This window comes from Pteropus vampyrus, unplaced genomic scaffold (genome assembly GCF_000151845.1).
Source record: "Pteropus vampyrus isolate Shadow unplaced genomic scaffold, Pvam_2.0 Scaffold159, whole genome shotgun sequence".
Classification (NCBI taxonomy): Eukaryota; Metazoa; Chordata; class Mammalia; order Chiroptera; family Pteropodidae; genus Pteropus; species Pteropus vampyrus.
Window position 1 is genome coordinate 617,467 of NW_011888940.1, and position 12,613 is coordinate 630,079.

At 41.6% G+C, this 12,613-nt stretch overlaps 1 protein-coding gene and 1 non-coding gene across 2 annotated transcripts in view; one reads left to right on the forward strand and one right to left on the reverse strand.

The window, feature by feature from the left end:
• Positions 1 to 2,040: 2,040 nt before the first annotated feature.
• On the forward strand, positions 2,041 to 2,159 carry LOC111745632. Its single transcript, XR_002782743.1, has one exon. It is a non-coding gene; the product is annotated as a 5S ribosomal RNA (ribosomal RNA).
• A 1,844-nt stretch (positions 2,160 to 4,003) lies between these two features.
• Positions 4,004 to 12,613, reverse strand: part of EFCAB2 (EF-hand calcium binding domain 2) — a 92,388-nt gene continuing 83,778 nt past the window's right edge. The window contains exons 5-8 of the mRNA XM_011370087.2: positions 8,991 to 9,070; positions 8,324 to 8,366; positions 8,153 to 8,219; positions 4,004 to 4,303 (exon numbers count right to left, since the gene is read on the reverse strand). Coding sequence (XP_011368389.1) covers positions 4,188 to 4,303; positions 8,153 to 8,219; positions 8,324 to 8,366; positions 8,991 to 9,070 — 306 coding nt within the window. The 3' untranslated portion in view covers positions 4,004 to 4,187. The remainder of the gene's footprint in view (positions 4,304 to 8,152; positions 8,220 to 8,323; positions 8,367 to 8,990; positions 9,071 to 12,613) is intronic.

Genomic DNA, 12,613 nt, shown 5'->3' on the forward strand with positions numbered 1-12,613 from the left:
TGACCTTAAATAAACCGACAAATTTGTGCTAAAGATAAAATTAATCACATTCCATAAAGCTAACTCTTAGGACTACTAAAGAGAGAATTTCCTTGAGACAGAGTGTGAAGTTTGACATAAGTCAGAACTTTTGAAAGAATTCTGGAAGGTGGGACTTGGAGGTACCCCATCCTGACGCACCCTTCTCTCGGGGAGCCTCTCCTAGGAAGGAGAACACGACGTCATCTTCATCATGAAGAGATTGGGGCTCGTTCACCAGACTATCTTTCTTTGGCAGAACCGGGGATCTGCTGGGCAACGGGCTCAGAAAACAGCTCGGGGCTGGCCCGCGCCTGGATTGACGCAGTAGGCAGTGGCACACGCCATCATGCTGCATGTCAGCGCCGGCCGCTGCTGCCAAACGATGCCCCTGGGCGTACTGCCACCTTCTAGTGTGTGTCTTGTCTCTGCCACCCTCCTTCCCAGCTGCAGCTGTGGCCTGTCTGTGCATGCTGAGGGTCACCACGCCCCCTCGCAGCCTTGTCCACCCGGCCTCGAGGCATGTGGTATCGTCACCTCTGGATGGTGATTCCCACAGGACAGCTGAGCAGCACTGCAGTTCTCCACCTGGAAGCTGCCCCTGCAGAGTCCTGGGGAACCAGCAAAGGGACAGACGCCTTCCGTTACTACGCCGCTGTTATTTTTTCATGAAACTTTCCACAAGTGATGATTCCTGTCCATCATTTTTCTTCACTGGTTTTTAAATGGGGTGACCTCATATTAGTAACCTGAGATACTTCTAAAAGGGAGACCGATTAATAATTATGCTGGGACAACAGTGGAGGCTGGGACTACCCTGGGTAAACTGGGACATGCGGTCACCCCACTTATGAAGTAGGTGAATCGAACAAAGACGACGCGTGAAGCCGAGTCCCAGCTGACCCCAGGTGACATAAAACATGAGTAAACAATAACTTCTATTGTAATGAGCCACTGAGATTTTGGGGTTGTTTGTTTACACAGCATAACCTAGCAAAAAGTGATTAACAGATCTCCTCAGAGCTGTGTAACTTCTTTGTCACTGCCTCTGTGAAATGGGGTAACGCTATAATGCCATGTCATGGGGTGGCTGTCAGGATAAATGAGTTAATGCATGCAAAGCACTCAGTGACCAGCCCGCAAATGTTCTCTATTATTATTTCTTACAGCAATAACACAAGAGAATAAAAGAATACTCTAAGTCCACAGAGACGCCAGATTCCTAGCAGGACACAGCCCTTATTCCCAGCACACAAGCCGTTGCCCATTCAGAGGTTCCGAGGCCACAGACCCTCCCTCCCAGCCTGTCACCCACTCGACCTCCATCTATCCCCAGTACTTGGACTCCAGGATTATAACTGCTTTCTCGGGGACACCTCGACCCCCTTGACCCTTGGTTCCTTCCATCCCACCGATGACAAAACCTCAGCCCTGAGTCAATACAACAAGCCACCACGTTTGCCCCTGAGCCTGCGCGACTGAATAAAGCCCAGGATTTCTCCAAAGTCCTGACGTAGGCTCTTTCTCAACTCATTCTCCTATTTCCCACAAGAGATGTTTCCAAATATTACTGTTTTCCTCAAGCTCTGTGACCTACTGCCCTCCTCCTCGCTCAGAGAGGAAATGGAGGTCATTAGGCAGGAACTACGTAAGTTGGCTCATGTTCCAAACCACCCAAGGCCCATCCTGTGTTCATGCTGGAACCTGGTCCTCCCACCTCCCTAGAATCTTCAGCTTCTCTGCTGGTTCTCAGCCTTTTGAACAGAAACACGCTGGCAAGCGTCTCGTCTTCCAAAACTAACTCCTTCCACCTGCTGCCTCCCTCCAGCTCCGTGTGTCTCCTCTTCACGGCCACGTCACCCGTCCTCCACGCTCGGCTTCCAAGAGGCTTCTCCCCCGCTTCCACTCCTCTCCAGCTTCTCCTTCCCATCTCTGTGGGGTCCTCTCCCTCCCCTCGAATTGCCGATGGCCCCCATGGCTCTGTTGGCCATCGTCCCTTTTCTATCTAAAGCATCAACTACTGTCTATGGCCACGCCACCCTGAACAAGCCCGATCTCGTCTGATCTCGGAAGCTAAGCAGGGTCGGGCCTGGTTAGTACTTGGATGGGAGACCACCTAGGAAGACCAGGTGCTGTAGGTGTAAAAAATAATAAAAAATAAGGGATTGTAAACTGACAAGGTCCTTGCAATCCGTGAAGTCAACCAAGGGTTGCCTCACCTAAAACAAAAATTAAAATTAAAAAATAAAAATAAAAAATAAAGCATCAACTACTACTGGAGTTCATAAACTCCAAAACCCGTGTCTCTAGCCAGATCTTCCTTCTGTTAATCCAGCTGATTACTGATGTCTCCAAGCTCCTCAATCCCAAGATGTCCATAGCCAAACTCATCATTTTGCCCATCAGCCCCAGTTTGCTTCTTGGATTTCTTACCTGAATGAATGGCACTGTAACTCACCAGCTGCTCAAAAGAGACCCGGGACACGTGTTTGTCTTTGTTCATCATTCCCCTCGCCAACCAAACAGCCTACCTCCGGTCTCTCTCCTAGTCTTGACTCTTCACATCTATTTTCTGTGCTATTTACAAATGAGATTTCTTTCTCCATGATCTTCAGAAGGAAGTCCAAACTCTAACAGTAAAATCCTAACTGTACACCTAACCCAGTATCTTCCATGATACAGCTCGTCTACCACTCCAATTTCATCTCCCTCTCATCCATCATATCTCCCGCATACCAACACACTAAACTACTCTCAACCCACACATTGCTCCATGTGTCAGGACACTTCTGGGGGTTTCGTCCTTGCCGGCCCCCTGCTGAGAAGCCCTGTGCCTGCCGCCCACATGGTAAACCGCTTGTCTTTAAGCCCAGCGGTACCTGCTCTGGGAAGCCCTCTCCACTCATGAGAGTTATTCATCTCCCAGAAGCTCCCACCCGGCTGAGTGAGCTGCCCTCTTGTGCACCTCGCCGGTGCCCTGAACGTGCCCACCTGCAACCGACTCGCACCTCTGCCTCACTAAACTGCGACCTCATTTGTCAGTTAGGGACCGATTCACCTTGCAACTCCGGTTCCTAGCGCATTATCCAATAATACTCAGCAAATGTTTCATGACGAAATGAACAGTGGCGAACAGTCTCTTGGGTGGCAGCATCCTATCTTCTCTTGTGGGGCAAGACTGCGTGCCGAGGAGGAAGAATCACAGGCAACGTCAAGTGTTTATGTGCATTTACACACGTGAGGTGATGAAGCATCTTGAGAGAGAGAGAGTAAAAGTATATATAGGTTATGGAAGACTATTGATTTTCCTTCGGCTTCTTCTCCCCTGTAATTCTAAGTCCCTGCTTCTTCTTCCACGTGCTGCTTCGCACGCAGCCGTCTGTATTCCCTCTTGCACAGCTGTGCCTCCTGCACGACATAAGATTTCTCGATATTCTTTCTCAGTGTTCAGGACAATATTCACACAACAGGTATTCGGAATGGGTGAGAATTCTAAAGATCAGAAGATAATTGCCACTTCCTTACATGATCAGTTTGCAATTCAGTCCTCTTTTCTCTAGATTCAATTATCTCTGCTCCTTTAGCTAACCCATTAACGGTGACATGCTGGATCAGCAAATTTAAATTTTTACACTAAGTTATCATCATCTCAAATGAGATTCGTAATTGGTACTCATTAGGAATCGAATATTAATATTCATTTTAGTAACTCTCCCTCCACATTCAGATGGCTGAAGTGTGTGTTGTTGTTTTAAAAAGCAGCTTTCCTCGCATTGCTATTCATTTTCAATTTGTGGTCATTCTGCCCCCTCCCACAATCTTTATATGTCAAACCAGGGGTTATTCTAGTCATTTTTCATTTTGTCAGCTTAGTTAATTTGAAGGTAACCCGGTTTTACTGTAGAATATTAATAATAATCCACTGATAATGTTAAAATATTTTAAGAATAGTTTTAAAATAATTAGTAATGTGTCATTCCACATGGCAAGGCATACCAAATACATTTTTTAATTATTATGATCATCTTTTAAAAAACAAAATATCTTGAAATAGTTGTCATAAAGCATTAATTAGCATATGTTGGAATTATAAGATAAAGTGTAAAATTAACAAGGACAAGCAGTTTTCAAAATCATCCTTTCGATAAGAAATTAAGTATTTAGAGAGTTTAATTTTCATCTATCACCATCATTGTTATATAGTCCTTGTAATGAATTGAATTTGATTCTGGATCGATTGCAGCAGACAACATTTCTTCCATTTCCTCCTGGGAAAAGGGCTCACCTGGGAAGGACAAGAAGAGAAATTCATCACTTACAACCTTCTGATTTTTTTCTTTCTCTTTCCACTAGCCAGCTTAACTGCCATGGAACCCCACCAGCCCCCACTATGTCACTAGTTACTCTCCCTGGGAGTCACAGAGTCATGCTAGTCCAGAAGTTCAAAGAGGATGCTGCTGTACTCTGGAAGATTTTGGACTTATTTACAGAAATTGTAGTTCAAGCAATCATTCCAGCCAAAACACCAGAAGGCGTAAAACATCATGGATAAGGTTGTTTATTTATTTAAATTAAAACTATCGAAATTGCCAAAGGATTGACCTGAAGTCCAGTTTTACAGGAAGTCTAAACACTATATTTAGTAAGGGCATGAAGGGAGGGATAAACGGTTGCTATGCAAAAGTGCCGGAGAGCAGCCGCCGAGCCTGTGCGATTATAACAACTACATCTCTGAGTGTTCCCTGCTCAGTCTGGACAGTGTGGTGATGCCAGCTGAACCCAGGGACAGATACCATTCGTCAACCGTTTCAGAACAGTCCTCTTCGTTATAGTTTGGCTCAGTGCTGCTGTCTAATGAAACCAAAAGTTGACCAGAAAATCTCTGGGTTTTCAGTGGATTATGATAACAGCTGAGGGCCATCTTGGATGTTGGTTTCACCAAGATGAGAAGCAAACTCAGGAAGAATGCTACAAAGGCTGTCGACTATTTAAGAAAGAACTTTGTCTGATATTAAGCAAAAATACAGAAATATCCAAATAGCCACCTCACCTGTGAAAAGTTGTACCTAAGCAGGTAAGCTACCAAAGCCTGAGGATCACCTACCTTCTGAGCTTAAGTCACCTGCCGCTATGAACAACGCTCTCTAAATGGGAACTAGTTAGTAATCCCGAAACTGTTTGAGTGGGGATTTGATGACAAAGATGACATTGCTATTAAGCATGGGGAACGTACTGAGTTCTTCTGAAATCATGCTCACATCCTAAGAAAAGAAAGAATGCCTAAAATGCCTAAAAAGACAAATTCTCAATCTTTTTTATACCTGACTATTAAATATTAAATCCACTGCCAATGAACTTTGATGGGTACCATGTAAGTCCTTAAAAGAATACTAAGAACAAACAGTTATTGAGAAGTACTGTGTGCCAGGCACTGATTAAAGTGCTTCATATACATTAACTAAGTTAACCTCCCAACTACCTCATGAGAGGTGAGCACTGTGACGCCCACTTACAGCGGAGGACACAGGCACACAAAGAAACCAGGCAGCCTTGGCCCCAGGGGGTGCTAGGACTAGGATCTGAAGGCCAGCAGTCCAGCTCAGGGTCCGTGAACTCAACGACCAAACTCTGCCTCTCAAAACAAGGCCTTGCCCCCAGTAAATTACAGAAGGGGGTCACGGTGCTTCCTTGGGCGAGGAAAGGGATATGCGGCATTTGATTAAGGATGGGAGGAAAACAGCTGAATGATTAAAAGCACAAGTTTGGGAGTCAGACTGCCTGGGTTCAAATGCTAAGCTGTCTTATTAGCGTTCAGATCCTGGGCACCTCGCTTAACCTCTCTGTGCCCCAGTTTTCCTGTCTGTAAAATGGAGGTGATGAAAATACTATCCTATTATAGGGTTGTTATGAGGGTTAAAAGTGTTGTTATTTTAATAGTACTTAGAACGTTGTCTGGCACAAAAGTAGTAACATGTGTTTGTTTAAAAAAATTTTTTTGAGATCTTCCCCGCTGCTGAGTACTGTCTGACACAATAAACATGCTGGACACATGCAGACTTCCCTGAAGTCGATTCGATGTGACTTGTTATGGTTACCATGTGACATCCTGGGCATTTAGAGGCATAATCTCAAACTGACTGATATTCTGTGGATATTGTGAAAAGCTGAACTGTCTGTGTGTCCACTTTGGTCTGTTTGTGACTTCCTATTTCAGTCAAGAGCAAAACATAACACCCATCATCCAGGTCAAAGCCTCGTTACTTTTGAGTCCACTCCCATCTTTGTCCCCTGCACTCTGTTCCTCATCATGACCCACGGATCCCGCTGTAGACAGTCCTACTGCATCAATCTCTTCCTCTCATTCCCATTGCCTCTCCCAGAGCAGGCCTTCACTAGGGTCCCTTCAAAATGCTGAAATAGTCTCCTAATTGGTCTCCCTAGTATAACCTCTTTCTCATCCAAACCTATCGGCACCATTTAACTTTCCCACAATCCCTCTTGCACTGTGTAATCCATCTGCTCAAAGCTGACAGTGCTTCTCCACTGCCCACAGGATGAATTTGAAACTCCTGAGCCCAGGCCTCCACAATCTACTCCCAGTAAACCTACCTCGACTCATTTCTACTGTTTGCCAACAAGCCCCTCTGGGCCCCATCTTCTCACAGGCTCTCAAAACATGCTCCTTCCTACCTCCCAGTTTTTGTTCATACTATTTTATCAATCTATGTCTTCCTCTCGTCAGAACCTTCACCCATTCTTCATTCACCTATTCATTCATTCATTCATTCATTCATTCAACAAACATTTGTTGAGACTTACTATGTGTGGAGGTGCATAAGATTTTACCCCTGCTCTCAATAACTCAGCCACATAAATTCTATCATCTTAAGAAAACTATTTCCTCTTTAAATCTTCCCAGACCAAGCTTTCCAGGCTGATACACATTTTTTCTATTGTCTTATATTTCTGAACTATTTTATCAGTTAGTTCTATTTCCCCTAATAATAATATAATATCCTTGAGTAAAGGAACAGATTTTAGTATCGCTACCTCTCACTGAACTCAGTACCCCTCAACCACTTTGACCAAATTCATATTGCCGTATAGAATTTAGCATTTACTTCTCTTAATTTAATCCTCAGAATTAAGAGGTTGATGCTTTGAAAGTCCTAACATTTCCATCGAAGTTAATCTGTACGGTGCTTTTAACAATGTCATAAGAGTCCCTGGCTGGCAGCTGTGACTGTCAGGTCGTCCTTACTCTCATTCCCTGTATTCGCACCTAATGGTGGACCAAGTCGAATGGTCAAAGCAGTTGTGCACGCAGACGCAGTCTTCGTCTCCCCGACTCAGAATTACGTGCACTTTTGATTCTGTCTCAAGTGACCAGCAACTCTGAATCATTCAGGACTCAATCTGTGAGTGAGTGCGCTGAACAAAGGAGACAGAAGTCTAACTCTGTATGGGAGGAGGGGAGGTGACCAATATAAGAATAGACAATAGAATATCCTTAAGCTACCGACATTCAGAGAAAACGAATTTATACATCAGCCTGAGCAAAAAGAATTCCTAAAAGAAATATGCTGGCATATACAGGTGTGCAGGTACTACATATGTGTATGTGTATGTCTGGGTATAGTTCAAGTTCAAAGCAAATATATATGGTTCCATTAGCATAAAAAACTGAATATTTTTGTGTGAATTCATATTCATTTGAGGCTGTATTATCTATAATTTCGCCAACTGAAAAGCTCTTTAAAAAGGAATTTTTATATACTCCAGTTTAAATCTTTAATCTAATGACAGGCATTGATTTATAGTGATTGATAGCTCATGTTTTTCCACGTGGCATACCTTTTCTTTTGGAAATATTCTAAGTGAATGAAATCCCTTCAATTTATAGAAGTATTATTATACTTCACAAAATTCTGTAAGGCAACAATTCATCTCTCCTTAACCTACCCTTTTCCTCTTACTCACCACAAAACAAAAACCACCTGAAAACCAAATAACAGGAATAGTAAATAACTGTTTAACCAGAATGACTGATTTTAAAGTAGCTCCTAGAATTTTTGCATAATTGTTAACTTATTAATCACTTAAATAAGTCACTGTTATAATAAGTCACTCTTACCTTCTTCGGTCATATACTTGATCAGCTCTTCCTTAGAAAGAAACCCACGTTTAGCTGGGTCTAATACCTAGGAGAAAAGATAGATATCATATTTTTCATTTGGTGACTAAATTCTATATGATGAAATTTTAATGTAAATGTAAATATATATAAAATCTGGGGCTTACGTACCTCAAAGGCACGGAGAAGGATATCTTCTGGAACTGGTCTGTATCTAAGGATGCAATGAAAGGAGTAAATGCCATGGTAGTTAGCTCAGTCTCTACATGATAAACGATCACAGAAAACGAAACAAAAGCTGCTAAGATACTAGAAAAAAAATACTTCCCTCACTGAAATCTTTTAGGATTTCCAGATATGAAAGTTGGTAGCACTCCATACCCACAGGAAATACTTAGTTCAAAATCACTGGCATGTCTGATGTTATCTATTAGCTTTTTTCACATCATTGTGGAAATCAATGTATCTGGGAACAAAATGTCTATAATAAACAACTATGGTAAGCTAACGCTACACTTTCTCTAGAAAAATAATTAGGGTTAATTCTTATTTACATTAATAATTCAAAATAGAAGTTAATAAGAATGTGGCTGATTTATGGTTTTTGTAGCTTATGTGCCCTTTAATCACACTTTGCTTATTAGATTAATACTAAAAGGCTTTATATTTCTAAGCACGTACCAACTAGCAGTTCAGAAATGTAATGGGAAGTTAGAGGGACGCTATCTGGGGATAAATACTGATTGAGTACGATGCACAAAGCGGAAACGCCAAGTGATTCGGAATCAATGTAATTCTTACCAATATTTTACCTTAACAACTGCACTTCCTTTCTTACCTTCTTTCCAGCAGTACATTGGTCATCACTGGAAGAAATTTTTCAAATCGAATGTATCCAGTGGGTTCTTCTTCCTCTACCTACACATTCAATAAAAAAAAAATAGCCACTTATTCATTCAGCAAATGTGTTGAGCAGCTACTTTTTCTAAGCCCTGTGCCAAAAGCTGGGATTTGATAGTGAGCATCCTTGGGCATGGTCCCTGCTCATAGAGTTTATATTCTGGTAGTGGAGACATAAATTAATCAAAAAACAACAAAGCTGAGTGTTTATGTAAGCACAATAAAGTAAAGGAGCATTCCCAGGCCAGGGGATCAGGAAAGGCATTCACGAAGAAATCGCACTTGAGCTGATTTATAAAGGATGAGTAGAAGATCATTAGAGAAAGACAGCAGGGAAGAGACTCCCAGGCGGAGGAAATCGCACGCACTGAGAGCCTGTGTGATGCATTGGAGGCCAGGAGGCTGGAGCACAGGGAGCAAGGAGAACGTTTCCAGATGACGCTGGAGAGACAGGGACCAGACTTCTCAGGACCTTAGGGTCATGAAAGTGACTTTGGTTGTTATCCTAAGACCAATGAGAAATCACTGAAGGTCTCACTGATTTGTGTCTGAAAGATTCTGCTGGTTGCAGGTGAGAAGGTTTCTGCAGTAATAATCTAAGGGCTTCGACTAGAGTGGTGGCCATGGAGACAGAAGTAGATGGTTTCAAGAAATATTTAAGAAGTAAAATCAGTAGGACCTAGTGCTGCATCTATTATGGGCAAGGATTAGAAAAAGAGAGAGGAGTCAAGGACAACTCCCAGGATGCTAACTTGCACAAATGGGATAGAGTGATGTTATTCCCTGACATAGGGAATGCTGGATAAGGGACTGGGTTAGGGGACCAATCATTATCTCAAGGACCAAAATATAGATCAAGTCACTGAAAGAGTTATTAAATACCTTGATGGCCGATGGATCTTTGTGCTAATACCACTAATTAAGAGAATATTACACCTGGAAAAAGAATTTTTGGTACCTGGCACTATTAGATGAGAATGAGCAAGAAGACTCCTGCCCATAGGTTCAACTTTGATGGTGGCTGAACAAAATATTGATCTTAACTTACAGGTCAGGCTATTTACGAGGAGCTGTAAAATTTCCATTCTCTTTCCAAAATCCTATTAAAAGGCTCATAGATCCCAACTCAACAGAATAGATTTTAACAGATTTATTCTTTGAGCAAAAAATAAGAAATCTATAGGCTGCTGCAAAGTGGAACGTGCTGCCATCCAAATGAGGGATAGTGAATGAACAGAAGCCTTGTGGTTCAAAAGTAAAAAGTAAGTTCATTTTCAACTTGGACAGATTATGAAAATCTTTCTATGACCCAACACTGTCCTCTAGAGGCCACATCTTATCCATTCTTTAGTATGAAAAGATATATGAGCAATGGCATAAAAACAAAACAATTATATAACTCTGAAGATGGCATAATGAACTATTTTATATGTCCCAGACTCTATTTGATATTATAAATGGTTTTTAAATATTTAAATAAACTTTTCACTTTAGAATATCTTTAGATTTATAAGAAAGTTGCAAAGATAGCACAAAGTTCCCATATACCTCCCACCCAAGTCCCCGTCGATAACCCTGATGTTGCTATAGTAGGTAAAACTATAGTTGGTTCATCGTCACAACTAATGAACCAACACTGATATATAATTACTCACTGAACTCCACCAACGAATGGGTTCCATTTGTTTATCTAAAAGGCACTGTAAAAATAGGGTCTATTCCTCCATCATAAAACAGAAACAAGAAGAGTAGGGTAGAATACCCCTTCTGAGAATCTGGAACAGGTGCGCGAAGACGGGAGGCTAAGACCTGGTTCTATTATTTCTGGTGCAGACAAAACACACTACTTTCTAGAAATGTTTGTTATCCGATGATGGTTCAATGATTATTTAAATCTATGTATTAAGATGACTTAAAATTTAATAGAAATATATCAAATATTGAACCATATATATGCACACACACAAATATGGTGTGTATAAATACATATATAGTAAGTATAGATAGAGATATATAGATAGAGATACAGATTCATATATGGATACAGATAAAGATACAGATAAAGATATAGATATATAGATACAGAGTGAGAGTGCGAGTGTTATGGGGTGAGTTGTATCCTCCCCAAATTCATATGCTGAAGTCCTAACCCCCCAGTACATGAGAATGTGACTATTTGGAGACAGGGTATTCACAGAGGTAATCAAATTAAAATAAGGTCTTTAGGGTGGGCCCTAAGCCACTATGACTGGAAATTGGACCACAGAGACATGCCCACAAAAAGAACACCATATAAACATGAAGACAGCCACCCACAGGTCATGGGAAGCCTGGAACAGAGCCTTCCCTCAGAGCCACCAGAAGGAACCAACCCTGTCGACACCTCGATTTTGGACTTCTAACCTCCGGAACTGCGAGATGATTCATTTCTGTTGTTTAAGCTCCTGCTCATCTGTTACAGCAGTATGTGTATGTGTCTGTGTGTATATACATTCTAAATGTGCATGGTATGTTGTAATCCAAAGACTTTGAATCAGTATCATCAAGCGTAAGTCCCTACACTTAACTATTAGAGAACAGCAAAGCAGATATTCAAAACTCAGAACTGATTTTACAGAGTTGATACAGAGAAAATGGTGCAGTTCAGACCTACTTTCTCTAGGAGAAAATTCAATTAACCAACTTAAAATGAAATGAACTCCAGAAAGATTCTCGCCCCCACCCCCCAAAAAAAGACAAAACCAAGATGAAGAAACCATATAACCAAAAAACCAAACAAAACAAAACAAAAAATGGTTAATATCACCCAACTAGTTAACGTCAGTGTTGGGACCAGATCCAGTTTTCTTAACGGAAAGGTCAAGTCAGTCTAACTTTGCAAATAAAGTTAACATTGTGTTTAAAAGAAAAGAAAAGAAAAGAAAAGAAAAGAAAGAAAGATTCCCTAATTACAGTAGACATGTTTGAAAGCACTAGAAATTCATTGTCATTTCTTTACTTACAGCAAAGTCAGACTGGGAAAATCCACTTACTTTTGGTATAGATTAGTGTCTTTAAAAAAAAGACATTGCCTTTCTCATAGAAAAATATCACAATATATTCACCATATTAGACCAAGGATAGTTTAAAATATTCTAATTAAAATTCATCCTGTAGCTTCAGTGTCCTCGTTTGTAGAACAAGAACAGCAATGTCTACCCTACGCGGAAGCCACAAAGACTGCGCGTGATAACACAGAAGTGCTTCTCGAATCTTCGGTCCTATTATGATGATTATTTCTATCAACAGTGTACACACTTGGGCTGTACATCATGCAAGACACCGCCTCCTAAAAGGATCGATTTCTGGAACTAAAATTTCAGACCTTATATGGACCTACCTGTTTACACGGAAGTTTGGTGCTGCCTCCTATCTGTTAGTTGCCGTGTGGAATGTGGCGAGAATGTATTAAATTGCTAGGCACATCTAATACCTCCTGCCTAAGCCCTGGACCCCTGCCTAGCGGATTAGGGGGCTGCACCTCCCTACCCTCCCTACCTGACTCTTTGGACTGATAGGAGA